Source organism: Peromyscus eremicus, chromosome 18 (assembly GCF_949786415.1).
Source record: "Peromyscus eremicus chromosome 18, PerEre_H2_v1, whole genome shotgun sequence".
NCBI lineage: Eukaryota > Metazoa > Chordata > Mammalia > Rodentia > Cricetidae > Peromyscus > Peromyscus eremicus.
The window spans coordinates 9379149-9406163 of record NC_081434.1 but is presented as its reverse complement, the minus strand read 5'-3'; the positions used below and the strand labels follow the sequence as shown (position 1 = coordinate 9406163).

General features: G+C 43.5%; 1 protein-coding gene across 1 annotated transcript in view; it reads right to left on the bottom strand.

The window, feature by feature from the left end:
* Window positions 1-24469, bottom strand: part of Irak3 (interleukin 1 receptor associated kinase 3) — a 56663-nt gene extending 32194 nt beyond the window's left edge. Inside the window, exons 1-5 of the mRNA XM_059245626.1 lie at window positions 24263-24469; window positions 8103-8285; window positions 3446-3549; window positions 2615-2669; window positions 802-953 (exon numbers count right to left, since the gene is read on the bottom strand). Coding sequence (XP_059101609.1) covers window positions 802-953; window positions 2615-2669; window positions 3446-3549; window positions 8103-8285; window positions 24263-24395 — 627 coding nt within the window. The 5' untranslated portion in view covers window positions 24396-24469. The remainder of the gene's footprint in view (window positions 1-801; window positions 954-2614; window positions 2670-3445; window positions 3550-8102; window positions 8286-24262) is intronic.
* Between the last annotated feature and the right edge of the window lie 2546 nt (window positions 24470-27015).

The window sequence follows — 27015 nt, the reverse complement described above, 5'->3', positions numbered from 1 at the left end:
CTTATCCTACTGAAGCATCCTCTTCCTCACCGTCCTGAGCGCTGATAAAAGCTCATCTATAAAAATGCTCACCTGCAGCATAGCTCTGAGGCTGTGAGGAGAGGACACTATTGGGACTAAGCAAGTGTGAACAATGTGATCTCCTCCTCCTCCTCCTCCTGCTCCTCTTCCTCCTCCTCCTCCTCCTTCTCCTCTTCCTCCTCCCCCTCCTCTTTTTTAGTAAAGGTCACACTGTGTAACCTTAGCTTGCCTAGACATTTCCTTGTAGACCAGGCTGGCTTTGAACTCACAGAGATCTGCCTGCCTCTGCCTCCTTAGTGTGGAGATTAAGGGCATAATGCTGAGCCAATGTGATCTTCATTAAAGTTCCTGGGGCCATGAATGGCTTTTAGAAAAATCTTTCTTGATAGGCAGTGGTGGTGCATGCCTTTAATCCCAGCACTCGGGAGGCAGAGGCAGGCGGATCTCTGTGAGTTTGAAGCCAGCCTGGTCTACAGAGCAAGTTCCAGAACAGGCTCCAAAGCTACACAGAGAAACCCTGTCTCGAAAAAGAAAACCAAAAACCACCTCTAGGGGTGGGAGAGCTTTTGCTTCCACACCATATCCCTTTAAGACAGGCATTCGAGTCTTAGTCATTTCCCAGCCCCACCCCCACCCCAGCATCATATATCCATTCCCATTGGTGAAATTTTATCTTCAAGTATATGTCCTTTCAGTGTTAATGGAAAAAATGACACATTTTAATACGAAATAGGAGAAAATAAGTGGAATTGATGTCCATGACAGTGATTTGTTCCATACCTGTTTAAATAATTTAACCGCGTATGTTTGGTTTTGAATCTCCACTTTGTATACTTCAAATATTTCCCCTTCTCCAATTAGGAAGTCTTTGTGGAAATGTTTGGTCCCTTCTATGATATTTTGGAAGCTGATAGAGGGTTTATGAAGTATTCCTTAGGAGGGAAAAAGAGGGGAGACAATAAGCCATCTCTTCTAAAAATCAGCGTCACTGTTACAAGCAGAGCAGACATTCTGAAAGCACATCATCGGAGCGGAAGGCCTGAGAGCAATCCCAGGAACCCACAGTAAAGCCCACATGTGTTCTCTGTGTGTCTGCTTGCGTCTGGCTCTCATCCCTCAACACAGCATGGGGCGGTTTAGATGTGTGAACGGCAGCATGATTTTTATCTTCAAAGAGGTCAACCAAGGAAGCGTAGCTGACGCCATGATTCTAGAAATCAGTTTGTGTCCAGGTCAATGCCTTGCCTTTGACCTAGTGGACTCTTGGGATGACTAAACAGTTCCCCAAGCTTTGCTAATAGAGGAGCTTTTCAGGAGCAGCAGCCTCTAACAGCCCTAGCTGATTTCCTCAGAGTCAATGAAGACACTTCACCTTTGAAAAGAGCACCCAGCATAGGTGCTGGGGGAAGATATCTAAAGATAACCAAATGCAGATTTGAAAAGACAAGAGGGCCTAGAGATGTGACTCGGCTGCAGAGAGCTGGCTGAGCACTCCCGAAGTTCAATTCCCCAGAACAACAAAGGATAAAAACAAAAAATAAAAAGCATTGCTAAAGCAGAGCTTAATTTTAACTGTGTTTCTACAAACACCCTCTAAAAGACATTTACAGTTTAATTTAGATATCAGTGCTAAAGATTCCAAACCTGGGCCGGGCGGTGGTGGCGCACGCCTTTAATCCCAGCACTCGGGAGGCAGAGCCAGGCGGATCTCTGTGAGTTCGAGGCCAGCCTGGTCTCCAAAGCGAGTTCCAGGAAAGGCGCAAAGCTACACAGAGAAACTCTGTCTCGAAAAACAAAAAAAAAAAAAAAAAAAAAAAGAAAAAGAAAAAAAAAGAAAAAAAGATTCCAAACCTGGTCTGCCTTTCCTAACTCTCACTTAACCGGAGAGTCTTCAAACTTGGTAAAAATGACTAGCCAACTGGCCTTAAGTAATCTTTAAATTTTATCAGAATGCCTCTCAGGTGGAACTAAATCATTTTCTCTACAAATAAAGTACGGATGCTAATATGAAATACAAATGGATTTCTATAGTGACCTTCTCATTATCCAATAATCATCCCAAAAGGTCTGTGCATCTATGAAAACTTGTGAAGCTATGTAAAACTCAACAGAGGTTTCTAAATGTTTTCTTATGGTGTACAAAACCAGTAAATTCTGCTAACAAAGTCCCTCTATGTTTTTCATTAGACAACAGATGACAACGACAATGATGATGATGATGATGATGACGATGAAGAAAATGATGATGATTATGGTGGTGATGATGCGCTCCCTCTTCTTTTTTTTCTGTTTCAGAGGATTCCCATGGCAAACTCATTTCTTATTTTCCTTTAACTGATACACTAGTGTTGGGTTTTATAAAGACAACCTCAGCCAATGGATCCTTATCTAGCAATATGTCACCCACTGTGACTATAAGTGTCTATCAAATTTTAAAATAATTAATATCTACAAAAATGTCATATTAAATTGGAATATAAACAGTGTGGTTATTTGTTATTTCCCCTGTAAACTCTCTGATATGAGAGTGTGATTTAATTAAATTGTGATGTAATTGTTTCCTGTCCTTTTTTTTTTTTTTTTTTTTTTTTACCTTTTTCATTATGTTCAGGAACAAGAACATTATCTGCTGTGACATTGGTTGGTTCCTGAAAGAAGAAATATATATTAAGTCGTTCCGTTTTATAAGTCTAGGAAAAGCAGAGCCCCGACAGAAATCAATAGCTCCCTGTGAGACTATACACTGCCACAGAGCGGAGTCTGATTCAGAAGAAAGCTGGGGTAAAGCGAAGTCAGCTCACCCTACTCAACAGTGTTCATTTCCTTTAGACATGGCTTCCATGTCCCCTGGGGACAGCAAAGTACCAGTGCCACAGTCAGTTAGAGCCAGATTTAAATGGCCTGTCATGGCTTTTAAAAAACCACTAATGATTTGTTGTGATTAAAAAAACAAAAATAAAAAACTAGCAACTCCATAAAACATCAACCAGAAAAGGGAAATTAAAAGCTGAGTTAAGGGGTTGGAGAGATGGTTCAGAGGTTAAGAGCACTGGCTGCTCTTCCAGAGAACCGGGGTTCAATTCCCAGCAACCACATGGTGGCTCACAACCATCTATGGTAAGATCTGATGCCCTCTTCTGGCATAAAGGTGTACATGTAGGTAGGGCACTCATAGACCTAAAATAAGTAATTTTGTTTTTTTAAAGCTGAGTTAAGATGAGTGAGTGATTCACGGCATCTCAGTAGTCCTAAGTCTCAGCTCAGGTAGCTCCTGGGAGGAGACAGCGCTTACTCTTCACATATTTACAGACCTCAACTAAATACAGACAAAGGGAAAGATAAAGCGTTTCTAGTTTTCAAACACTGCTTGCGCGTTCAGCATCTTTCCGCCAGAGAATTTCAATCTTTATGAAAACATTTGCACCAGAGGTCCAGGGTCATTTTCTCTGCGCGCATGCTCGAAGTTGGGCGTTAGGTTGGGAAGTCGGAGCTCCTGATGACGATGCACTGAAGGATTTGAGCTTGCTCCTGAAAGAGAGGTAAAGGGAGCTGGGTATAGAAATGTTTGTGTCTCGAATGTTCATTTGCCCATAGACCATGAAAATAAATATTTCACTAGTGACGTCCATTTCTAAAGTTTAACTTCGTTCAACTGAAATGGCTATAAATTCACGCCTGTGAAATGTTTTCTAATGGTCAAGTATTTCGAGACAGGGTTTCTCTGTGTAGTTTTGGTGCCTGTCCTGGATCTCACTCTGTAGACCAGGCTGGCCTCGAACTCACAGAGATCCACCTGGCTCTGCCTCCTGAGTGCTGGGATTAAAGGCGTGCACCACCACTGCCTGGCTCAAGTATTCTTAGTTATCATTAAAAACAGTAAAGTAAGAAACAGAAAGCTTAAAGGCAAATGTAATGCTGTTTCTAGGTTCTGCAGATATATGTGAAATGTTGAGATTGGGAGATTGTACTCCCTGGGTTGGTTTATTGTTTTTGCTCTTTTTACAATAAAGTCTCAGATGATGTGTGTACTGATTTTATGATGTTACTGAGTCATCTGTGTTATAAAGGATATTATGATATCAAGAAAATAGAATACACAAGAAATTAGATGATATGAAACAGATTTCTAGCATTCTATCTACTAAGATCAATTCAAAGGATATTCTAAATAGACCTGCAATAAGGTAAAGGGTGACTGAATTAGTGTTTTCTAACCTCTGATTGATATACATATATCAATCACCAATAGTCATACCCCTTCCCAAATATAAGCTATAATTTTACTTTTTAGAATTTTGCCACAACTGAGGTGTTCTATGAAGCTTCCAATATGAGATTAAAATACTTTCACTTTTACTGTCTTTTCTAACATTTTGATTCAATCTTTAGAATTTTTTATTTTTATGGCCTAGTTACTCTTATTTTATAGTGTTTATCTAACTATTTTGTTTACAAAACTAGCAACAAAACACCATAATTAATTTTTCAAAACCCCCATTGAACAGTATTATTAACCAACTGAACCTATTGATATCTCTAGAACTGTCTTTCCAAACACAGAACTCACACATCCTCCAAAACAGACCACATGTTGGGCAGTAAAATGAGCCTCCATAAGTTTAGAGGTTTGAATCATACAAAGTACATTTTCTGACTCCTGGGAAATGAAAGTAGAAATCAGCTATAAAGAGAAACTTGGAAAAACTCACAGAAACAGGAACATTAAAAAGTCATGACTAAGGAGTCAAAGGCAATGGTATAAAGTAAATTAGAAAATACTTTGAGATGAATCAAAAATTAAAAAAAAAATAAACAAATCTTAAGGTCGGTAACACAAGCAGGGTTTAGAGGAAAACCTGTAACTGTAAACTTCTACCTGAAAAAGGAGAAATATCTCAAACCAGTGGTATATTTTCATTGTAAGAAACTATTTAAAAATGGCAAAGTAAACAAAAGCAAATGGAAGGAATTCAGGTCAGAGTGGAAGCAGAGAATTTTCAAAAAGAGAAATTCCTAGGAAGCAAGGATGGCTCTTTGAAAAGATCATCAAAACTGACAGTAGTTTAGAAAGGATGGAAATGGAAGGAAGGAGGGAAGGAGGGAGGGAAGGAAGGAAGGAGGGAGGGAGGGAGGGAAGGAAGAAGGGAGGGAGGGAGGGAGGGAGGGAGGGAAGGAAGAAGGGAGGGAGGGAGGGAGGGAGGGGGAAGGAAGAAAAGCAACTCAAATTACTAAAACTAAGAACAAAAGAAGAGCAATCACTACTGATTTTATGATGTTACTGAGTCATCTGTGTTATAAAGGATATTATGATATCAAGAAAATAGAATACACAAGAAATTAGATGATATGAAACAGATTTCTAGCATTCTATCTACTAAGATCAATTCAAAGAATATTCTAAATAGACCTGCAATAAGGTAAAAGGTGACTGAATTAGTGTTTTCTAACCTCTGACAGAGAAAGGGTTCGGCATTGGTGAATTCTACAGTTTAGCACAAGCCCTGTACAGACTCTTCAAACCCGAGGACGTAACAACTCCCAGGGCATTCAATGGGGCCAATGTTATTTTGATACCAATGCCAGACCAACACAGCAAAGGGCAGACCACTAACTCTTATGAACATAGATGCAAAAATTCTCAGCAAAACACCAGCAAACCAAATCTACAAATATACAATGTATCACATGCTACAATTGAGCGGGATTTGCCCTAGAAATCCAAGATTTGCTTACAATTGAAAGCCAACTATTATAACATGACACAATAGAACCAAGGTTACAAGAGTGTATGTTCACCTCAAGGTTGTGACAAATAAATCAACAAAAATCTGATACCTTGCCACGTTAAAACAAAATTTGAAACCCTAGAAACAGGTGTGGAGATACGGCTCAGCAGTTAAGAGCACCGGCTTCTCTTCCAGAGGTCCTGAGTTCAATTCCCAGCAACCACATGGTGGCTCACAACCGTCTGTAATGAGATCTGGTGCCCTCTTCTGGCGTGCATGAAGACAGGTCACTCATATACACAAAATAAATATATTTTTTTTAAAACCCTAGAAACAGAAGGGAATTTCCTCAATCTTATATAAGATATCTATGAAAAAAAACCACCGTTAATGTCATAACTAATGGTAAAAGACAGTCTGTTTTCCCCTTAAAATCAAGAACAGGGCAGGACTGCTTGGTTTGGCTGCTTCTGCTCATTATTACATCAAGAGTTCTAGCCACAGGAGGCAGACAAGGCAAAGAGCTAACACACACCCTGAATCAGGTATTGCCACATACAACATTTCAAGTCTGGGAGCTATAAACACATTAAAATTTATCATCCTTTTGTTATTAAAGAAAACAAAGATAATATTGTGTTGTCAGGAAATGACAGCTTTAAAATAGTTCCTCCACGAAGCCAGTAGAAAGCTGTATATTGTGCGCCAAAGCTACTTAAGAAAGAAAACACTGATTTGGGGAGACAGTGCAGCTGGAGAAGTGCTTTCTTCACAAGGGTGAGGATCTGAGTTCAATCCCCAGAGCCCACATGAAGAAAATAAAACCAAAACAAACAAGAAACCAAACAGCCAGGTACAGGCACGCTTGTAAATCCCAGGACGGTGGATGTGAACAGGCAGATCCTAGGAGCTCACTCACCATTCAGCCTTGCCTGTTAGGTGAGCGCCTGACCAATGAGTCCATGGTCTTGAAAAACAAAGTGGATGATTCCTGATGATTGACACCCAAGGTTGCCTGCTGATCTCCACACACACATGCAAGCATGCATCCACACCTACACACACACAAAGCAAAACTAGAAAAAACCCTACTGGTCATTAAAATATAAATGCAAAATACGGTGTGTACATATCTGCATGCTGGAAATAGGATAGTAAACACTAGGTTCCGTGGACAGGCTATCTCAGAGGGAATCCCTTTATGGTGGTATTGAAGCCACCTAGTGGCAGAATCCTGACTTGCAGAATAGTCCCTGGGAAGGAGTACCAGGTCTTTCTCGGTGAGACTCAAAAGCCAATTCAAATCTAAGTGATGCCTGGAGTTCAAACATGAAAGGTAGAATATACCTCTAAAGTTAACAGTATCCCACCAAAAAGAGCAGATTTTTTAAAGGTATGCAAAGAGAGATTATCCGTTTAACTGCACAGCCTGGCCATGATAAGCAGCGGGCAGAGACTTCAGTAAGAAGTGGCTAGCTTCCACAGGACACGCCTGCTCATGGACATTGACTCCCTAGAACCCACACTGAAAAAACTGGACGCTGTAGTGTGACTGTAGTCCCAACATTTCTCGGGGAGCTAGGAGGTGACGATAGGAGAATGAGCTTCCTGTAAGCTCACATCCTAGGTAGCCTGGAATATGGAGGGCAGCAGAAACAATGGAACCAGCTCCTAAAAGTCATCCTCTGACTGCCACCCTTGGGCTGCTGCGAGAACACGGCTTGAACAAAAAGAAACAGACAAGACAAACTGGAGTATAAGGCAGATAAGTAAGGCATCGTTAGAGCCCGTGGCCTGAAATGGAGAATCACAACTGTATTCTGGAGGTATCATTTCCATTCGGAGAGGACCTAATTATACAACTGTCTGTAACTGGGAGATCCGCTGTTCACTTGCTAACTTTTAATAACATAGTGACATGGAAAATAACATTATATATTTTGATTTAGGTATTTTGATTCTTATTCTGAGCTTTAGAGAAAAAGCTGATGCTGTTAGTCACTAAATGAAATGTTAGAATCCTGTAGTCACCAGGAGGATGGGACACGCCTTTAATCCCAGCCTTCAGGAGGGAGAAACAGGCTGGTCCCTGTGAGTTCAACGCCAGCCTGGTCTACATAGCAAGGTCTAGGTCAAGGTTATATAGTGAGTCTCTGTCTCAAAAACAAAAACAAAAAAAAGTAGGAAGGAATGTACGGTATTGTTAAGCAATGAGGGAAGAAAGTCTCACCTTCACAAGCAACAGGGTCACTGACAGCAAGGTGGGCCAGTGTCTGGGTAAAATGCAGTGTCTCTATTCAGAAACGACAAGTCCCATAGGAAGAACAGAGAGCCTCAGTATGAGGACACACTCACCATAGTTGGTGATTAAATGGATAGCTCGTTGGTGCCCCATCTCCTGGAGAATCTGTAGAAGGTCGCCGATGGTCTTGTTTTTCTGTGCCCAGGACCACAGCAATTCCCTCGTTCCGCTTTTGCCTTGGTCTACGTATTTCTCAATATGGCGAACATCCAGCCAGGTGTTTGAAAGCCTCTCCGCTGTGGAAAGGCGATAGAAAGAAGGTGAGAATAGCTTATTTTAGTTCAAGTCCTGGGACCTGGCTTATCACCTTGTATGTTGTGCGTCATTTGCATCACAACCTTTTATTTTTGAGCTAATTTATCACCTACCCCTGCCCTTCTGCCCTTCTTCACATTGCTAACCAGGACAAACTTGTCCGAGTGAGTAACAATAGAACCCCGGCCTTACTCCAGCTCCACCAGCTGCCTCACTGGACCTGTCTCCTCTCCTATTCTAGAGTTTCTGCACTACATTTGTTCACCTCTGAGTCTGCTCTGTCCTCTCGCTCCTCATCTTTCCGGTCAGTGGATGACAGCATGTCCTCGGTGTCCAGGGATTTGGGACGAATGTCTGATTGCCATTTATGCTTATCTGCAGAGCTTTGTTACAGTGTTGTTTGTGAGAGCTCTCTACAAGTCATCCCTTTAACTATGATGGAGAAGACACTAGGAGACTCTGGAACCATCCTGCTTCTGCTCGGATTCATTTCGTACCGCTCAGTGGATCTTGTTTGTCACAGTTACTACTACAGTATATTTGCTTAATAACGATGTTTTCCTTCTGTATTCATTAACAGTATTTTTTTTTCTGTAGCGAAGAGTATACATTCTAATGTATTTATTCACTCAGCTTTTAGTGTATATCAGTATGGACTTAAGGATATTTTATTCCAAAGGGTAAAATCTAATAATATCATTTTGTTGCTAAAGTTGTTTTGCTGTGTTCATCTAGGGGGCTCTTATCTTCTGACAAGATATATATGTGTGTGTATGTGTGTGTGTGTGTGTGTGTGTGTGTGTGTGTGTAAATTTCTTTTAGCATTTCCTAACTTTCTGGCTCTACACAATGCTCCCAGCTCATATGTATTTTTCCCTCTTCTACAAGACTGCAGTAATCACTTGCTCAAAGAGTTGTAGTTTCTCTCCTAGAAACGGTGTTCCAAAGCGAAGATCTAGTTGCTAGATAGGACTCGGGCTCCGTCACTGGCAGACCCCCCAAAGCAAGCATATCTGACAAATGCTTTCGTGTGCACTGATCCAATGTCTGTATTTCTCAACCTGTGTGGTGCACATTACAAACAGAGTGTCTATTCCGGTACCCCTGGTTTGAATCCAATGTTGCGGGTTACATACTGTTCCTCTTTTGTATTCTTTTTTAAAAAATAATTTATTAATACTTATTTATTTTATGTATCTGGTGCTCTATCTGCATGTACACCTGAGTGCCAGAAGAGGGCATCAGATCCCATTATAGGTGGTGTGAGCCACCATGTGGTTGCTGGCTATTGAACTCAGGACCTCTGGAAGAACTGTCAAAGCTCTTAACCACTGAGCCATCTCTCCAGCCCCCCTCTTTTGTATTCTTAAACAGTGAGAACCCATGCTCTTGTTGCTGACAACATTTCTATCTGTGTAGTCCTCCTGGAAGCATCAAGTACTTGCAGAATTGTTGAGCCACCTTTTCGAGAAACACACGAACTAAATTGCAGTAAGAGAGCTCTTGCTACCCTGGGCCTAAGAGCGTCCAGTTAAGGCAATGTTTACCAACCACTTAGGTTAGTTCTTTTCTTCCTCGCCTCTTCTTTGTGGCTATTCCTCATTTGTAATACATTATACTTATTCTTATGCGATGGTTGTTTAAATATTTGTTCTGTAATGTCTTGGGTGTTGAACATTTTTGAGTAACTAAAAGCTAATTTGGACAGGACCAGGGAACTGTATCAAGGGGATGCTAGGCTTCTGTTGCACTAAGCAGTACATATGACTTGTTTAGGGTCTTGTAGAAATCCCCTAAAAGTGGTACCAAAGTCATATAAGATTGTATGGTGCCTGAGTTAGCAGGGTTTATCAGATGAAAATTTGTGCCATCTCACTGCGCAACTCCAAAATGTTAACGTGCACTGTAAAGCAAAAGAAAGAAAAGAGAAGGCGAATGACAGAGCAGAAATTTTACTTGGTCCTGTGGTAATACCCCAGGTTAGCTCAGTCCTATTGAGTTCTAACATACGCAGCAGGGATCATGGATGGTCATGTTATCATCCCGCCATGCCTTTTCCTCCAAGAAAGACTATGAAAATTAGGGATATATATATATATATATATATATATATATATATATATATATATATATATGTCTGTGGATGAAAGCAAATTAGCACTCCAGATACAAATAGCATGACTGGTTATTGGAACTCAGCACATTTTCCTTCTGCCACACTCAAATAGGGAATAAACCCTCCAGCAGTAACCACGGTAACACCACTGAAAGATTCTGCTGCCCGCTGATGACATTCTTCAAAAGGCTAACAGGGACTCAGCTCTGACAAGAACAGTAAACCTGAAGGGTCTTTCTTCTGTTTAAAATTGGTTTCAGAATCTCAGGTCTGTTAAATTCTTAGGGAGTTGCTTTTTCATTTATAGTGTTTGAAATCATATTAAAGAGGCAGGTGTTTCTGCTTTAATATGGCATCCTCTGCCCCCACATTTCCAGTTCTGTAAGACTTGGCCACAATACATAGTTGGCTTCAACTTTATAGCCTTGTTATTATTCTCAGCAAAACCATAAAGTTGAAAGAGATAATACAAAACCACAGTGCCTCCCTGTTCTTTGAGCCAAAATTGACTTCACAGGTATCAACATTACTCATCAACATTCCCAATTCTCTACTCCATTGTTGAAGGTTAAATTCCACTGCCTGGTGAGATTATGGATGTCCAAATGTCATTTCTACCAACACTGAAGATCCAGGATACAATTCACCAGGATTTTATCCCAGTCATGGTCCGGTACAAGCACATGTCAACATGGGGTGACTCAGGATCGACACAGCTTGGCATGCTGGGTCACCCTCATGGGCCCTCAGTGCTCTTCTCGTCAGAAAAAGCAGTTACACTGCATTAAACCATTGAAGTTTGTGTAATGCTTGTTACTGCAGCATAACTTAGTCTATCCTGACTAATACACACAAACTTGCACCTTGAATCTTCTGTCATTTAAGTGACATCTTGTTTCAAAATGGAGTAAAAGGCAGTGGCAGCTTTTGTGATCACATATTAAGTGAGCAGGTAATTAAGACGTTCAACTTGGAGGCATGTATAGTCTGTAAGGAAATACACACACACACACACACACACACACACACACACACACACACACACAAACCCATAGGTGATGTCACTGAGTTGACATGTCTTCGTCTTTCTTCTCTCAGGTCTCATTTAAAAAAATGTTTGCATTCTTCATGTCTTTTAAGGGATAGTGCCTTACAAAGAGAATGGTACTACACAGATACCAAATACATGTTTTGGATGTATGACCTTTACAAAAACCAAAGAGGCCTTTAAGGCAAAACTCTTGGCAAGAGGCAGTGACATTATTTTTAAGATACAGTTGGCTCTTCTTATCTGTGAACTCCATACCTAGGAATTCAACTAAGTAAATATAAAAAATATTTTTAAAAAAATGATGTCAAGAACTTCATTGGCAAGACTCTATTGCTGATACGTCACATACTTGAGTCACAGAACATTGAAGAAATAAAGCTAGTGCTTATCTGGAGGCTTCGTTGCTACTAGCTAGCTTTCATAGCTCTGGAAGGTGCTGTGCACGCTACCCGGCTAGTCACCAGCAGTCTTACCCAGCTGGGCACCATGTGACCTACAGTAGCAAGTGTGACAGAATATACCCACTGGGTCAAGATGACAAGACTGGGGAGTAAATAACCAGTTTCTGATTGGATTTTACATTCACTCTACAAGACAAAATTCATGCCTTGTGGGGGCCCGCAGAGGCTCCCTAGGAAGGCCTTACTCAAGGTCAGAAAGTCAGAGCTTGCCTTACCCCGCAGGGCTGCATAATGGGATAATTGGCCAAAGGCATGGTTATCAGGTGTTTTGAAGGATCTACATTTGTTGGTACTTTATACTTCGACCTTGAGAGGGGCAGGTCTTTTGCCCATCATGAATAAACTGGGTGGCTGAGTATTGACCCAGGGCCCTCACGAAGCTGTGCTGCGTCTCTGTCTTTTTCTTTGTCTAAATCTATATTTCTCACTATTATTTCTCAATTCCTCACTCCTCCATTCAAGAACCCTTCGACAGGTCGGGGCTGTCCCCAACAATGCCTGGGACTATTAACCAGACCAAGAACCCCATGGCTGGGCAGGCCAGAGATGCTAGGGGGAAACTTAATGCTATTATTCTGCTAAATGAACATTATGATGAACTTCCTCATAAGTTCTTATCTAGATACCCTTACATGATGACATCTCTCAGCCTCCACCAGAGAAACTTCTTCTTGCACTAGATGCTGATCAACACAGAAACCCACAACTAGTCAACATACAGAGAATAAGTGACTATGCAATTGTTCAGCCCTGAATGAGACGTTTATGTCACGTGAGCCCCCTCCTCCCAAGGCTCAGGGATCTTCACAGAAGAGGTGGGTGGGGGGGGGGGTGGAAAGATTGTAAGGAGTCGGACACAGTGAATCCCTAGAGAGAATTTTCCAGGCACAGCAAGGCAGTTGAACTTAAGAATTCAGAGCCACTGTGACTGCATGCACAAGGCTTGTGTAAGGTCAAGCCAGCCAAAATCCCAGCGTGGAGAGCAGAGGAGCACGCAAAGTCCCACAAGCCATTGAGGAATTACGGGAAACTGATGATGGGCACCAGGAGGAATGCAGACCCTGGGAAGCCGCCAGCAGACGGCTCTTCACCCACTCACACGATGGCAGCAATAAGTGAACTCACTGGGTTAAAAAATAATTAGATCATGTGAAGTTGGGAGGAAATTGGGGTAGCAGAATAGCGGCAAAATTAGAAAAGAGGAAATTGTGAGCGATTTGGTTTAAAAAAAACATAATTTGCATTATGAAATTCTCAAATAAAAATATTAATTATATCAGGAGTTGGGGATATAAGCCAGTGGTAGTATTTGCCCACTTTGCAAAGCCCTGGGTTTGATCCCTAATCCTACAACAAGAATTCAATATTAAAACATGCACAATTGTTCCTATTACTTTCCCTAGATGATACCATGTGACCATCTACTTATTTATGTTGACTTATGCATTACTAATAATCTAAAAACGGGAGTAAAGGATATGAGAGGACTGTGTACTTTATGTTATCTTACATAAAGAAAATACTTATCTCTTTCTCAAACTTATCTGTCTTCTTGGTTAACACATATTTTTCCTAAACACTATTTGGCTACTTCTACCAGCTCTTAAGAGCAAACTACTGTCATTTAAACACTTCTTCATGTCCTCATTGTGCAATTTATTATAGTAACTGCAGGCACCAAGGAGGAACAGAGCATGGAGACAGGTCTCTAAATAAAGATGGGGACATCAAGGATGGATCTCTACACAGGGAGTTTCGGGACCCCTAATTCGAAGTTAAAGCAATTAATATTTCTAAATGGGGGCTAATTCTTAAATAGGTATTGGCCAGGGTTTCCTGTCCTGGGGAGTTTCCGTTTGAAAGCATGACCCATCAACTGTGAACGCTACAGACTGTTCCTCCTTCCAGGGAGAAAAGTCTCCAATCAAAATGGAGTATGGCTGTGTGCCCTTGGGTTCACCCAGGACCATGAGTGCTCAGTGGTGACTCTGCCATTAGCCTCTGGGGCAACGTCAAGTGAGTCATGGACTATGAATAATTTCCAATGCTTATGTGTCAAATGTCCTTTCAGGCTGTCTACCGAAAATGTTACAAAATTTGATTGCACTTTCTTGGTCTGTTTTTAAAATTATAATGAAGACTGACTTCAAAATCCCCTTAGTCTTTCTAAGTTAAAGCTGTAGGTCAGTGGTAGAGCATTTGTGTGTCATACCCAAGACCCTGGGATATCCCTAATACTGAAAAAGAAAAGACAGAAACTCCAAAGCCAACTACCTCTAGTCTTTAGGAAACTTTCTACCGTTAAGAATAGTACTCCAAAGAAAGAGCGCTCAGTGTCACAGGGCTTTTTCTTCAGTGAGGGAAGCTTAGCTTCCTTCTATTAGAAGTAAATCTTCTAATTATTACTATTTTCAGAGTATTGGGTGTAATGCACCCCACAAAATAATAATATTATTTCTATAACACATTGGCATTTGTTAAATAAATAAGGCTGATTTCTCGTACTTTGGATCTTTGGGATAAGGCATACACACATGATTTCATGGGGGCAGAGAGGGAAGATGCTCCCTTGAGCCACTGAAGGCAGGGAAGGAATGGGGGAAGGAAGTCCAGACTTCAGCCAGCCTTGAGACAGGGGCAGCTGGAGCAAGGTTTACTTGGACTGAAGGGAGAAGGAAAGGTCCGTGGGATTGAACCTCATTTCACAAACAAGGAGAGCATCCAGGAGTAAAGAGAAGGGAACCTTTAAAACATAGGTTCAGCCAGACGGTGGCGGTGCACACCTTTAATCCCAGCACTCGGGAGGCAGAGGTAGGTGGATTTCTGTGAGTTCGAGACCAGCCTGGTCTACAGAGGGAGTTCCAGGACAGCCAGGGCTACACAGACAAACCCCATCTCGAAAAACAAAACAAAAACAAACAAGCAAAAAGTAGGTTCATGTTCAAAAGAAGCCACCCAGGAAAGTTCCTACTGTCTTTGTACGTCACACACCTAGCCCTGATGCTCAGTTCACGTTTGCCGAACTGCAGACAGAGGCCCTGAGGACCGGGACAGTAACTGGAGAGCTCATCCACCAGCAGAGGCCGACCTCCAACTTCTAAAAGTAGCACAAAGTAGCTTCAGCTTTACTGAGGATCCCTCTGGTGGCAATAGTTTACACACGGAGACCAAGCATTATTTTATTGCCCGTAGTCCTCACAGTAGCAAAGGAACCACTTACAACGACTAAGGAAACCAGTTAACTTTCCAAAGCCCCGAGATAACAGCTTTCCCACATTCCATTCCTCTTTTTCCTTCCTCTTTTTTTTCCCCCCAACTGCTGGATTTCCCTTTTAAAAGTGCACCAGGGCATAACCCTGTGCTCTCTGCTCCTGCCATGTGCCGAGAGACGGCTGCAGCCGAGTTCCCCCTCAACAACATTTCTGAGTTTCGGCTGGGGCGTGAGTGTGGACAGGCATCACTGAGCTGCCTGTGTTAGCTACGTGTGAGCTACCTAACACTGACCTGCACAAAAGGGCACAAGGAAAGCCAGATTAGTCAAGAGGGGTTTTCTGCAGAACTTCTTCATAAGAGACTGGCCAATACGGACTTAGAATCGGTACTGCCTGTACGCATGGATGGCTTCCAGGACTAGAAATTGAATATGTTTTCTCTTTCTCTTTCCAGTGATTCATGGTCCAGCCTTAATAGCTTTTCCCTGAGGATAATGCATTTTGAACAGAAACACCACTAAAGGAAGACTAATTATCTGCCACTATAAAAATGTATAATTCATTTAAATCAAATTCTATAAAACAATAACTCGGATTTGGTGCAACGTGAATGCAAATTCTTGGCTACGGTCCACAGTCTTAACTTCCTCCAATACTTCCTTACCTCTCTCTTCCAGAATATAGGACTTTATTTCTTCATAAATCAAGGAGGAAAGTTCCCAATGATTAATTGCATTGTTAAAGAGCATTCTAAATTAAAAAGATAAAGTAAAAAAAAAAAATCAACTGTAGTTGTAGAAAAACATTGTTTTGGAAGGCAAATCTTACTGAAAGATGCCTTGTCACAAATAGAAATAAAAAAGGTGCCCTGAGAAGTTGAGAAATTTGCCTTCTTTTTTTACCTGAAGGTAACAGTTACTATGACAATATTACTAGATGCCCAGAAGCCTCTGCAGACTGTGTGAAGCTGGTACAATTGTCTAGATAGTGCTAACCACCGGGGAATTCAGTTACAGAAATCTTGTCTCCATATGCAAATATGTCCCTGGAGGGGGATTTTTAGAATAACGCAACGCACCCCAGTCTGCAATCTCTGTATTTGCATGCAACCACATGCCAAAACCCTAGGAAGTTAAGACAGCATTCTTGCTGTTTGTCTTTGGGTAACATAGTGGGAAAGCATGGCTGCTTCTTCGTCTCTGGTTTTCTATAAAACACACAATGAAAGAGGGTTGGGTTTCAGCAAGCAGCAACCGTAACAAGCCCTTCACGATGAAGGGCATTTTAAAATTCCAAAAGAATAAAACAAAGTTAAAATGTGTAAGTCATCAATACATTCCCCATACCAGACAGTGGTAACAGCACAAGCGTATCGATTTTGTAAGAAATAATACTTATCTGCACTTATGCACATGTGTACTTTTTATTCCATACTTGATTTCTATTCCATAAGGAGAGGAAAGGTGGAGAACACCGTCATAACATCCCAAATGTCCCCCCCCCCCCCCCGTCTCTGTCTTTTCCTAGACCCAGATGAGGGATTGAGGCTAACAGCTCTGAGTGTCAGCATGAGAACAGGTCACTCAACACCAGCACTCCCCCCCCAATTTCGAGTCCCTGCAGCTTCAGCCAGGCCAGGCAGCACACGCCTTTAATCTTAGCTCTTGGAAGGCAGAAGCAGGTGGATCCGTTTGAGTTTGAGGCTAGCCTGGTCTTCTTAGCAAGTCCTAGTGTAGCCAGAACTACATAATGAGACCTTGTCTCAAAAACAACAAAATCCGTGTAACATCACGCATTGATAATGACCAATACTGCATCCCCACATCTCCCTCCCACTCCAGTCTTCTTATGGTATTTATGTAAGTTTGCTCCATTCAAAATTGGAAAATCTTCACAAACAGCTACTGGAATCCCTTTCTAGTGCGGTCTTTGTTGAACATTCTACCTAGTAAGATGCTGGATTTTTTTTTTTTTTTTTTAAAATCTCTGTTGACTACTTGTTATTTGATTCAGAACACTAACGCCTGCTCTGTTCCAGCTACAGTTTTAGATGTTAAGGGAGTCAGTGTGAAATAGACAGATTAAAAATATGAACAAACAAACATAAAACCAGAACGATCGCCTTCATGATTAGGATTGGTAACGTTATGACAAAGTACTGAGTGAAACAACCTAAGGAGAGAAAACATTTCGGCTCACAGGCTCAGGAGGTTCAGCCCGTCATGGCAGGGCAATGATTCTCACCCTATGGGTCGCGACCCCCTTGGGGGTGAGTGAACCTTTCACAGGTGTTGCCTAAACCCACCGCAAAACACAGATATTCACATTATGATTCACAACAGTAGCAAAATTATAGTCATGAAGTAGCAACAAAACAATTTTACGATTGGGGATCAGCACACCATGAGGAGCTGTGTTACAGGGTCACAGTGTTAGGAGGGTTGAGAACCACTGTGGTAGGGTGTGGAGGAGCCTCGCAGCTCAGTTCAGGACTGCCAAGTAGAGTGAGAGGGAATGTCTGCACTAGAGCTGCCCACCTTTTTATTCTGTCCTGGTCCAGGCTACCAGATGGTACCACCTGCTCTCAGTGCAATCTCCCTCTCATGGTTAACTTTCTCCAGAAACACACTCCCAGGCACTCCCAGAGGATGCTCTACCAATCTCCTAGGCACCTTCCCAATCAATCAAGTTGACAGTCAGGAGCCACCGTCAGGAGGAAGCATATTTCTAGATGGACAATAGAAAAACCGTGAAAGGTGAAAAGGAGAAGTGGTGTAGGGGAATGTCACACGGGAAAGAAAAGGGGCATCAGGAGGGGTGTCAATTTACGGGGTTTCTCTGTGTAGCCCTGGCTGTCCTGGAACTCACTCTGTAGACCAGACTGGCCTCAAACTCAGAGATCCGCCCACCTCTGCCTCAGTGCTGGGATTAAAGGCGAGAGCCACCACTGCCCGGCTGGGGTGTCGATTTTATAGGAGCATTCTAGGTATGCTGAAACAGAGCAGGTGAAGAGGGACGTCTCAAGGCTGTCTGCAGGACGACTGTCCTGTAAGCCCAAGGAAAAAAAAGACTCGACACAGAAGAGAGAGGAGGGAGAACAGTTATGTGGGTGTTCCACGCTGACTCGACATGAGTTGGGAAGCTACCGCAAGGTCACAAATGAAGTAGCGATATTGACCTGTGTGAAAGGTCCACTGACCGCTCTTTTGAAAAGGGGTTTGAGAGGGGCGAGAGAATCTCACTTATTAGAAGACAGCTACAAAATCCAGGTAAAGCTCGGATGTTGGTTCGGTTGAAGATGGCTGTGGAGGCTGGGGTAAGTGGTTATGTATGATTGCATAGACCCAAAAGGCAAAGTCCAAAATATCAGTTGCTTAGAGACAGGATGTGGTTTGTGACGGGGGAGGAGGGGGCAGGAGGGGGAGCTGAGAAGTTACAAAATATTAATCTTTTGGCCTATATAAATGAAAGATAAGGTTGCTATCAATAAAAATGGGAAGACTTCAGGGAGCAGAGAAGAGACATGTGGGAGGTGTTAAGTTGAAGACCATCTGTCAAGTAGGTAAACAGAAGGGTGATGGTGACGCTTATCAGAGACCCAGGCATGAAAGTTGGGAATTGGTGACATCTGAATAGAATTTCCTTGGTAGAGGGTATAGTGGGTCACGGATTAAGCCCAGAGGCACCATAAGAGATAAAGAGCCATCTGTCACAAAAGGAAGACATGAGGACAGCATATGTAGTTCTAGAAATACGGAGTGCTTCATGGAGAAAGGGCAATTCATTGTGCCAGATAAGAGGAGCCCTGGGAAGCGACCAGTGCAGTTAGCCATGGGAGGAATATCAACAGGACCAGTGACGGGCAAAAGCCCCAATGGAGAAGGTTCAAGAAGGGATAAAGCAATGGACTAGGAATTGCCCTTTTGAGGGAGAAGCGATAAGTAGGCTGGTAGCTTAGAGTCGAAGGAAGATCTAACGAAAGCCTTGTAAGATGGGAGAGATGGTATACAGTGGTCAAAGTCAAGCTGCTTTCTGTCTTCAGGAGAGGAAACCCATGGCTGCTCCTGAAGTAGAGGAACCACGGAGTGCCTCCTTCTGAAGAGGACGAGGTAAGAAGAGACAAAGAAACGTTATAATGTGGGTACCCAACAGATACTACCATAGCCCGTGGTGAATGTGGACAGAGATAATTTACATCCCAAGTGTGGACCCTTGTTATGCTGTGGTGAAAATGGTCCTTTACCTCGATCTTCCCCCACACCAACCTCAGTCTAATAATGAGGAAGGCATCTGATAAATGCTAATTGAGGAGCAATAAACCCCCCTCAAAACTGTCAAGGTCTTCAAAAAACAAGCCTGAGATGTCACAGTCCAGAGGAGATGGAGCACACGGAACTAAATACAAAACTTGGATGGGATCCTAGAAGAGATAAGGGAAGCTAGGTAAAAAGTGAAAGAGGTGTGAATAAAATATGAACTTTAGGTGAATAATCACGTGTCAGTCTTGTGACCCATGAACCACGCTGATGTGAAATGTTAATAATAGGAGATACTGGGTCCAGACATTATGGGTAAAACTTATATGCAGAGTGTACCTGAGAACTCTTTATCATCTCCTACACACACATAAAGCTGTTTTAAAAGGTAAAACCATTTCAATTTTTTTTAAATAGAAGAAAAAGATGTGCTCAGAAGTCTGATTATCTCATTGGAGTCTTAGTCCGTCACTCGTTAAACTGACTTGAGGCAAGTCACTTAAACTCTCTAGCAATCCATTTTCCTGTCAATAAAATGGAAATGGGAACAGGGTCTACACTTTTATAGTGGGTACAGGAGACAGTCTTTGTTTGTAAAGTACTTAAGGTGGGGCCTGGCAACAGGAGACACTTCAAAATGGCAGCTGTTAGTATCATTGTTCTTATTGCATACATTTATTAGATATTTAAATGCAAGATTGCTGTGCTACTAGATTTATTTGTTTTAAAATGACTATTCGTTGGCATAATTTATTTACTTTTAAAAGGTTTTCGCTTTTATGATTTTTTAATTTTGTGTGCATGTTGGGGGGTGTGTACATGTGAGCGTGGGTGTTCAGGGAGAACAGAGGCAAGGGACTTCAGATCATTACAGTTGTGAGCTGCCGGGCACGGGTGCTAGGAACAGAACCCAGGTCTTCTGGAAGAAGAGTACACACTCTCAACCACTGAGACATCTCTCCAGCCCCTTATTTCCTTTTGTAAGAGAAAAATGAATAGCATCTGTCGCATAGAATTTATAAAATAACAACATGAGTTTTCTCAGTATATCTTACAACATTGAGAGATGTGCTTAGTGTGAATTGTCCCAAACCATTTACTTTAAATAGCAAAATATGGTAATGTGATAAATGAATGTTCTTCAGAGGTTCTGTATGTCTGTTATGATGTCATTATATCTGCAAAGCAAACACCAACAACCAGATAGTACCTGGAAATTATACTAATGTTACTAGCAATGCTTAACAAAAGTGGTTTGAAGAATTTGGTCTACGTAGTGGTTCTGAAAGCAGCTGGTACTTCCAGATGGTATTAAGCTTTCTACCCAAACTTAAGGCATCAGCCGCTCCAGGAGAGAGATCCAAGCATTTGTATGTTCAAAGTCTTACATGGGTGATTCTAGCATGTGAGCAACCAGGCTAGTGGATCCCACATGCACTTATTTACCCATCATAGAGAGGGCTATGTGATCTGCCTGTGTCTGAACTGTCGTTGGTAATGGAGCTCAATGGTCACCATCCTCAGGGATTATGATTGGCCTAGGACAGTTTCTCCTATCACTACTACAATTCTTTTCCATTTGCAATTGGGGGCCCTCTATATCTTCAGATTCTCACTTGCTTTGTGCTTAAGAGGACAGCCCGCTCATGTGTATGTGCAGGCGTGTGTGTGCAGGTGTGTGTGTGTGTGTGTGTGTGTGTGTGTTATGTCTGTCTGTCTGTCTGTGTCTGTCTGTGTGTGCATGCACATGAACTAGAGGATCAAACTCAGGGTCTCCTATATGCCAAGCATTTACTCAGCTACTCCTTCAGAGCTTAGCATGGCTTCATGGTTCTGTCCCCCATCACTCTCCTAGTCTCAAAGATCTGGTTTCCCTCTTAGGACTCCTCCCAGCCCTTTTCTGTCCTCGCTGTACCAGCAGGGGAAACAAGGCATGTTAGTGGCCAGAGCACCACTCTCTCCAGAGACAGTTACACATACATCAAGGAGCCCACATTTTTAGATCCTTCCCCATAAGCATCAATATGCAAAGCCATACCATCCATACTCCATATAGAGACAGGATTTTAGTCTATGGCATGAATCAGTCCAAGCCCAATAAACCAACCTAGTACCTCCATTAAGCATTCCAAAACTACCCATGGTAGTGAGTCCAAGGAGCCTCTGGTCATCAGCCCTATACTGCCAAAACTTGATTAGTAGCCAATACCTGCCTAAAATATGCTCCATCAACCGGAGAAAGACAAGTGAGGTACCTCTAACCAATCACATGAGATGCTTCAAATCTAGTTACTCTGTCCGATACCTTCCCAGGGCCATCAGATTTTTAAATGGCCTTCCTTTTTATCTCCAATTTAAAATCTCCCCACCTTAAGTCTTGGCCAAATGTACATAGCTTCAGAGTGCTCCTTCATCTTTCTAGACATCCCTGGCTCGTTCTTGGGTCAGTCATCTTCATTTATTACCACAAGGGCAAAATAGAGCTGTGTATATAAACAGCACACTGAATTGTTGGTTTGTTTTTTTCAAGTCAGAAGTGCTATGCTTTTAGGGGTCTGTGAGATGCATGAGGAAAGAGTATGGCAGTAGGGGGAGGTGTGCAGTGTGGCTTGTGGCTAAGAACATGAACTGCCCTAGTTCAAATCCTGACTCTACCACTTCCGACTGTATGAACACGGGCGAGTTACCTCACAATTTGTAACCCATCATCCGTATCTGTAGAAACACTCGCAATGACTACAGCACCTGACCCACAAGGGAGTGGAGGGGGTTATGAGGCATGACTATTTGGAGTTTAATGCTATCGAGAAAGATGGGGAGAAGGAGAGAGAAAAGAAGCCAGAATGGAGCTGGACTTCCTGGAAAGCAGCGGGGAGCAGGGCCTGAGTGCTGACTGCTCCCTTTACATAGGACACATGTTCTTCCGTTTTCACAGCCTCCGCCAACTGGCTTCACTCATCTGTGACAGGGTCTGGCTCCATGTGCACCTGTGCACTGGACCAAAAATATCTTGTTTCCAAAAATGCAGTCATCCTAGGAAATCCATAGACACAAATACTACTGATGTCACGATCTAGCTCACATAGGGAAATAATCTCCTAGGGGACGGACCTTATCTCTCACATGCAGGCTGGAAATGGCTTTGTTTTCCAGAAGTCAGAGCCAAGTATCCTCTTCCGAGATGTTTGCTGAAGGGGGGTCATCTATTAAAATTATAGTTTAAGCTGGGCGGTGGTGGCGCACACCTTTAATCCCAGCACTCGAGAGGCAGAGCTAGGCGGATCTCTGTGAGTTCGAGGCCAGCCTGGGCTACCAAGTGAGTTCCAGGAAAGGCGCAAAGCTACACAGAGAAACCCTGTCTCGAAAAACCAAAAAAAAAAAAAAAAAAAATATATATATATATATATATATATATATATATATATATATATATACAGTTTAAAAATCACTGAATAGCCGGGCGGTGGTGGCGCACGCCTTTAATCCCAGCACTCGGGAGGCAGAGCCAGGCGGATCTCTGTGAGTTCGAGGCCAGCCTGGGCTACCAAGTGAGTTCCAGGAAAGGCGCAAAGCTACACAGAGAAACCCTGTCTCGAAAAACCAAAAAAAAAAAAAAAAAATCACTGAATAAATTGTTTAGATACTGGGCATAGAACCAAGACCTTCCTCATGCTAAGAAAGCATTCTACTTTTGGACAACTTTCCTCAGCCCACTCCCAAAACAGGTTTACACAACTGCTAGTGTTTCAGAAAGTGTGAGCGTATTGTTTACAACCACAAGGAAGTGTTTTGTTCAGAGGGCTGCTACTCTTGGGAAGCAAAATCGCTATTTTAGATAGAGCTGTTTAAAAACACTCACGTTTATTTCCAATTAACGTTAACTGTGATGGCCTGAGGTATTAAATCTAACCCCAAAGAGAACGCTTGCCCTTAAGTACGCAGAGGCCTTTGTCATTATATCACCGCTTCCAACACACAGTTGCTCAGTTTACCAAATCTGCAGAAAACGGATTTCGGAAGATAACTTTCTAGACTAATATAAAGAGGCTTTCTTTACAATTTTATTACACTAGATTTGGCAAATAAGCAAGATATATTTAATTAAGAAAACTAGGAGTCACATTCACTGCAAACAATAATGTTTCCCTTGTAGATTATTGAAGATTCATTGAAAACACCAAAGTGGCTATGCAAGTCTGAGTGCCGTCACACACACACACACAAGAAAACGCCAAAGGGGGCTGGAGAGATGGGTCAGCGGTTAAGAGCACTGGCTGCTTTTCCAGAGGACCCAGGTTCAATTCCCAGCAGCTCTCACCTGTCTGTAACTCCAGTTCCAGGGCTTCTGACACCCTCACACAGACATACACGCAGTCAAAACATCAATGAACATAAAATAAAGATAAATTTAAGAAAAAGGAAAACACCAAAGAATAGGTATCTTAAAGTTCAAAAACAGTAAAAAATAGTTTGCTTTTTGTTTGTTTTTGAGACGGAGTCTCATGTTGCCTAAGCCAGACAGGAACTCTCTACATAGGTGAGGATGGCCTTGAACATCTGACCCTCCTACTTCACCTCTCCATGGCTGGCATCACCAGTCTAGGGAATCAAACCTACAGCTTCATAGATGCATAGATAATCTAGACTCTAGCAACTGAGTCACATCTCTAACTCTCTAAAAAGGTTTGACTACTAAAAGAATTGGGGAGATTTTTGTAGAGCCAGTAGACATCACTCGCATATGACAATATTTGCATATTTACTTGTCCAAAGTGTCAGAGAGGGAAGGGGAGCGAGTGGCGGGGTCTCTGGGTTAGCTGAGTCCCTCGCGGGGAGGACGGGCAGGTCTAGGTCGCACTCACCGAGGCCCCGCCAGCCCAGCGGACCGTCACAGCTGTCCAGGATCGCGCACAGCTCGCCCAGCAGCGCGGGCGGCAGGTCGAACAGCAGCGTGTGCGCCGACAGCGAACCACGGGTCCCGCACAGGCCGGCCATCGCCGAGCCCCGGACCCCCCGCGGCGAGCCAGGGACGTCGCCGCGGCTGCCACCTCCTTACACAACCGCGGAAATCCAGCTCCACGACGGCTGCCCGGCCGGGAGCTTGCAACACGCCGCGCCCCGGCCCTCGCAGGGCGGGTCCCACGTGACGCGGAGAGCCGCTCCCCGGGGATGCCCTTTGCAAGACCCCGGGGCCGCCCCTGTCCCTCGTGCCACCCCGGCCTGCGCCCCGCCCCCTGTCCGTCCTCGGCTTGGGACGTGACCCGACCGAGGAGACCAGCCAAGAAAGTGAGGGCGGGAGACGGAGGCGGGAATCCGGGAAAGCCACCACCCCTCTGCTGCCCTGGGATGGGCGGGCCTCCTGGCCAGGGTGAATGTCGGGGGCCCGGAGGGTCTTTCTTACTTCTTTTAAAGTTTCTCTTTGTCCCATCCGGGAAGCAATACGTACTCACTGAGAAGCACGTTTTCCTCTCTCGTTTTAACCAAATAAATTTAAATGAAGAAAACGTGTGCACACTGGAGGAGGACGGGGGGACTGGGTGGGGATGGGGGGGGGCGGGGGCGCGGATGGGATGTAGAAGGAAACCGCAACAAACCGGTCAAACCCGGGCAAAACTGCTCATCCCCGCGGCAGAAGGCAGCCCCTGCTACGAGGCCGCCTGTTTTTTTTTTTTTTTTTTTTACTACATTCTCCTTTTCCTTCCTCAAAAGTGCTTCACCGAGCTTGCAACATGGAGTTTAAGGAACCGTGGCTGCGGTTTTGGAAGAGTCTACCGTTTAGACTGCAATGGCCCACCGCAGGCACCATACACGGATGCTACTGACAGAAGAGGTCTGCAAATGGGGGTGGGCAAATGTCAACTCCGAAGCGGAACAGTGATGGGATCAAGCAAGGCCATGCCCTGGAAAACAAGCTGCTCACGGTCCAAACCGCTCAGCTTTTACTCTTTGGGAACAGCGCCCCCTGGAGCGCAGCCGAGGTGGTGCAGGGGCGTGCAACACCCCACCCTGCGTGAATTCCCGAAGATAAGTAAGAAGTCTTCTGTAAAAACACACGTGAAAACTGGTGCAGCTAAAACGGCTGGAGCGAAATTTCTGAAGTCTCTTCGTTCTAACGACTACGGTTTTGGTTTTTGTTTTATACCAGACTACGCACTTTAAAGGGGGTCTCTGTGCCACTGTGTCGAGCGACAGAGGGAAGAGATTAGGGAGTACTGTACTGGGTTCCTTTTGCTTTCTAGGGCAGAGAAAGAGAGCTAAGACAAACCCCTGCACAGGAAATCACCATGTGTGCTTGTGTTAGACTTCTGACAACACGCCCAACAGACCAGCTTAAAAGGAAGGGGGGGGGGCCTGTTTGGCTCACGACCTCAGAGGTTCGGTCCCTGGTTGCTTGATCTTCGTGTCTTTTGGGGGTCCTGTGAGAAGTCAACCCATCAGGGTGGGAGAATGTGGTACAGAAGGATGTTTACTTCATGACAGCTGGAAATGAGAGGGAGGGGGCTGGGGGAAATTCTCTTCAAGGGACTTGATTTCTTAGGCTGGCAATCAAGCTTTTAGTATATGGGCCCTCAGAAGGCATTCAAAATCTTCACCATAACAATAATAGGAGCGCTCAGAAATACTTGCATCATCAGATCGTCTAGTTTACCATGAGTCAACGAAAAAGAGATCCGGGACAAGATATACCCTTCAAAGCCCCGCCCCCAATGCCTCCAGTGACGTAATCCACCCATGAAGTTAGTGTCCTTATAGCCACTTACCTCTCAACCCTGCCGCCAGCTGGGAACCACGAATTCACCACTTGAACGTTTTAGTGCGTCCTGTCCAAGACATAGTACACACTTCTCCCATCTCTAGAGGTGAACCGTCTACACCCCTACCTAAACCTCATCTTTTACGGGCACTCTGAACCCTACCCCTTTCCCTGTAACTGAAAGGAAGGTGGGTAGCTGTTGTCTTCTAGCTCTGAGATTTTAACAATTTGTCACTCCACCTCCATCGAAACAGAAACACAATACTATTCCTTTCGCCTTCAAAACAAAATGGCTTTGGTTCTCCAGCGTTGCTTCCTGGTAGAGTTGAAAAGTCTCACCACCTCCAGCCTTTCTCTTACCCGCTCTCTACAGAGCCACTTCCCCCATCTCAAAGAGTTCTCTTCGGGGGGGCCCCCCACGTCCACAGCATCGGCACTACCATCCTGTGGACAGTTCCCACCCTTATCCTCCTTGTAGGTGTCAATAGAAAAAACAAAGCCGGAAGAAGGATGTCGCAATGAGCTGGTAGAATTTAATTCTTCAAAAGAGAGCAGGGTGTAATACAAAGAGCTGGGCTCTCTCGGTCTGTTCCTTACCTCCTTGTCTTTCCTTACGATCCCTTCCATGCAAGCTGCTTGACGCTCCCACGTAACTTCTCACACCAGGATGCTATTAGTCATGTTATGACGCAACCAGCAAGCTCTTTCTGAGGCTGGCCAGATGTAGCTACCTGATGTTAGATATTCAGATTTCAAAACTGTGAGCTCGATAAGCCTCTGTTGTTACAGACTAGTCCAGCTGGAAACACAAAGAAAACTAAGACACTGATTGTATGTTTAGGTGCACGTATGACTCCCTCT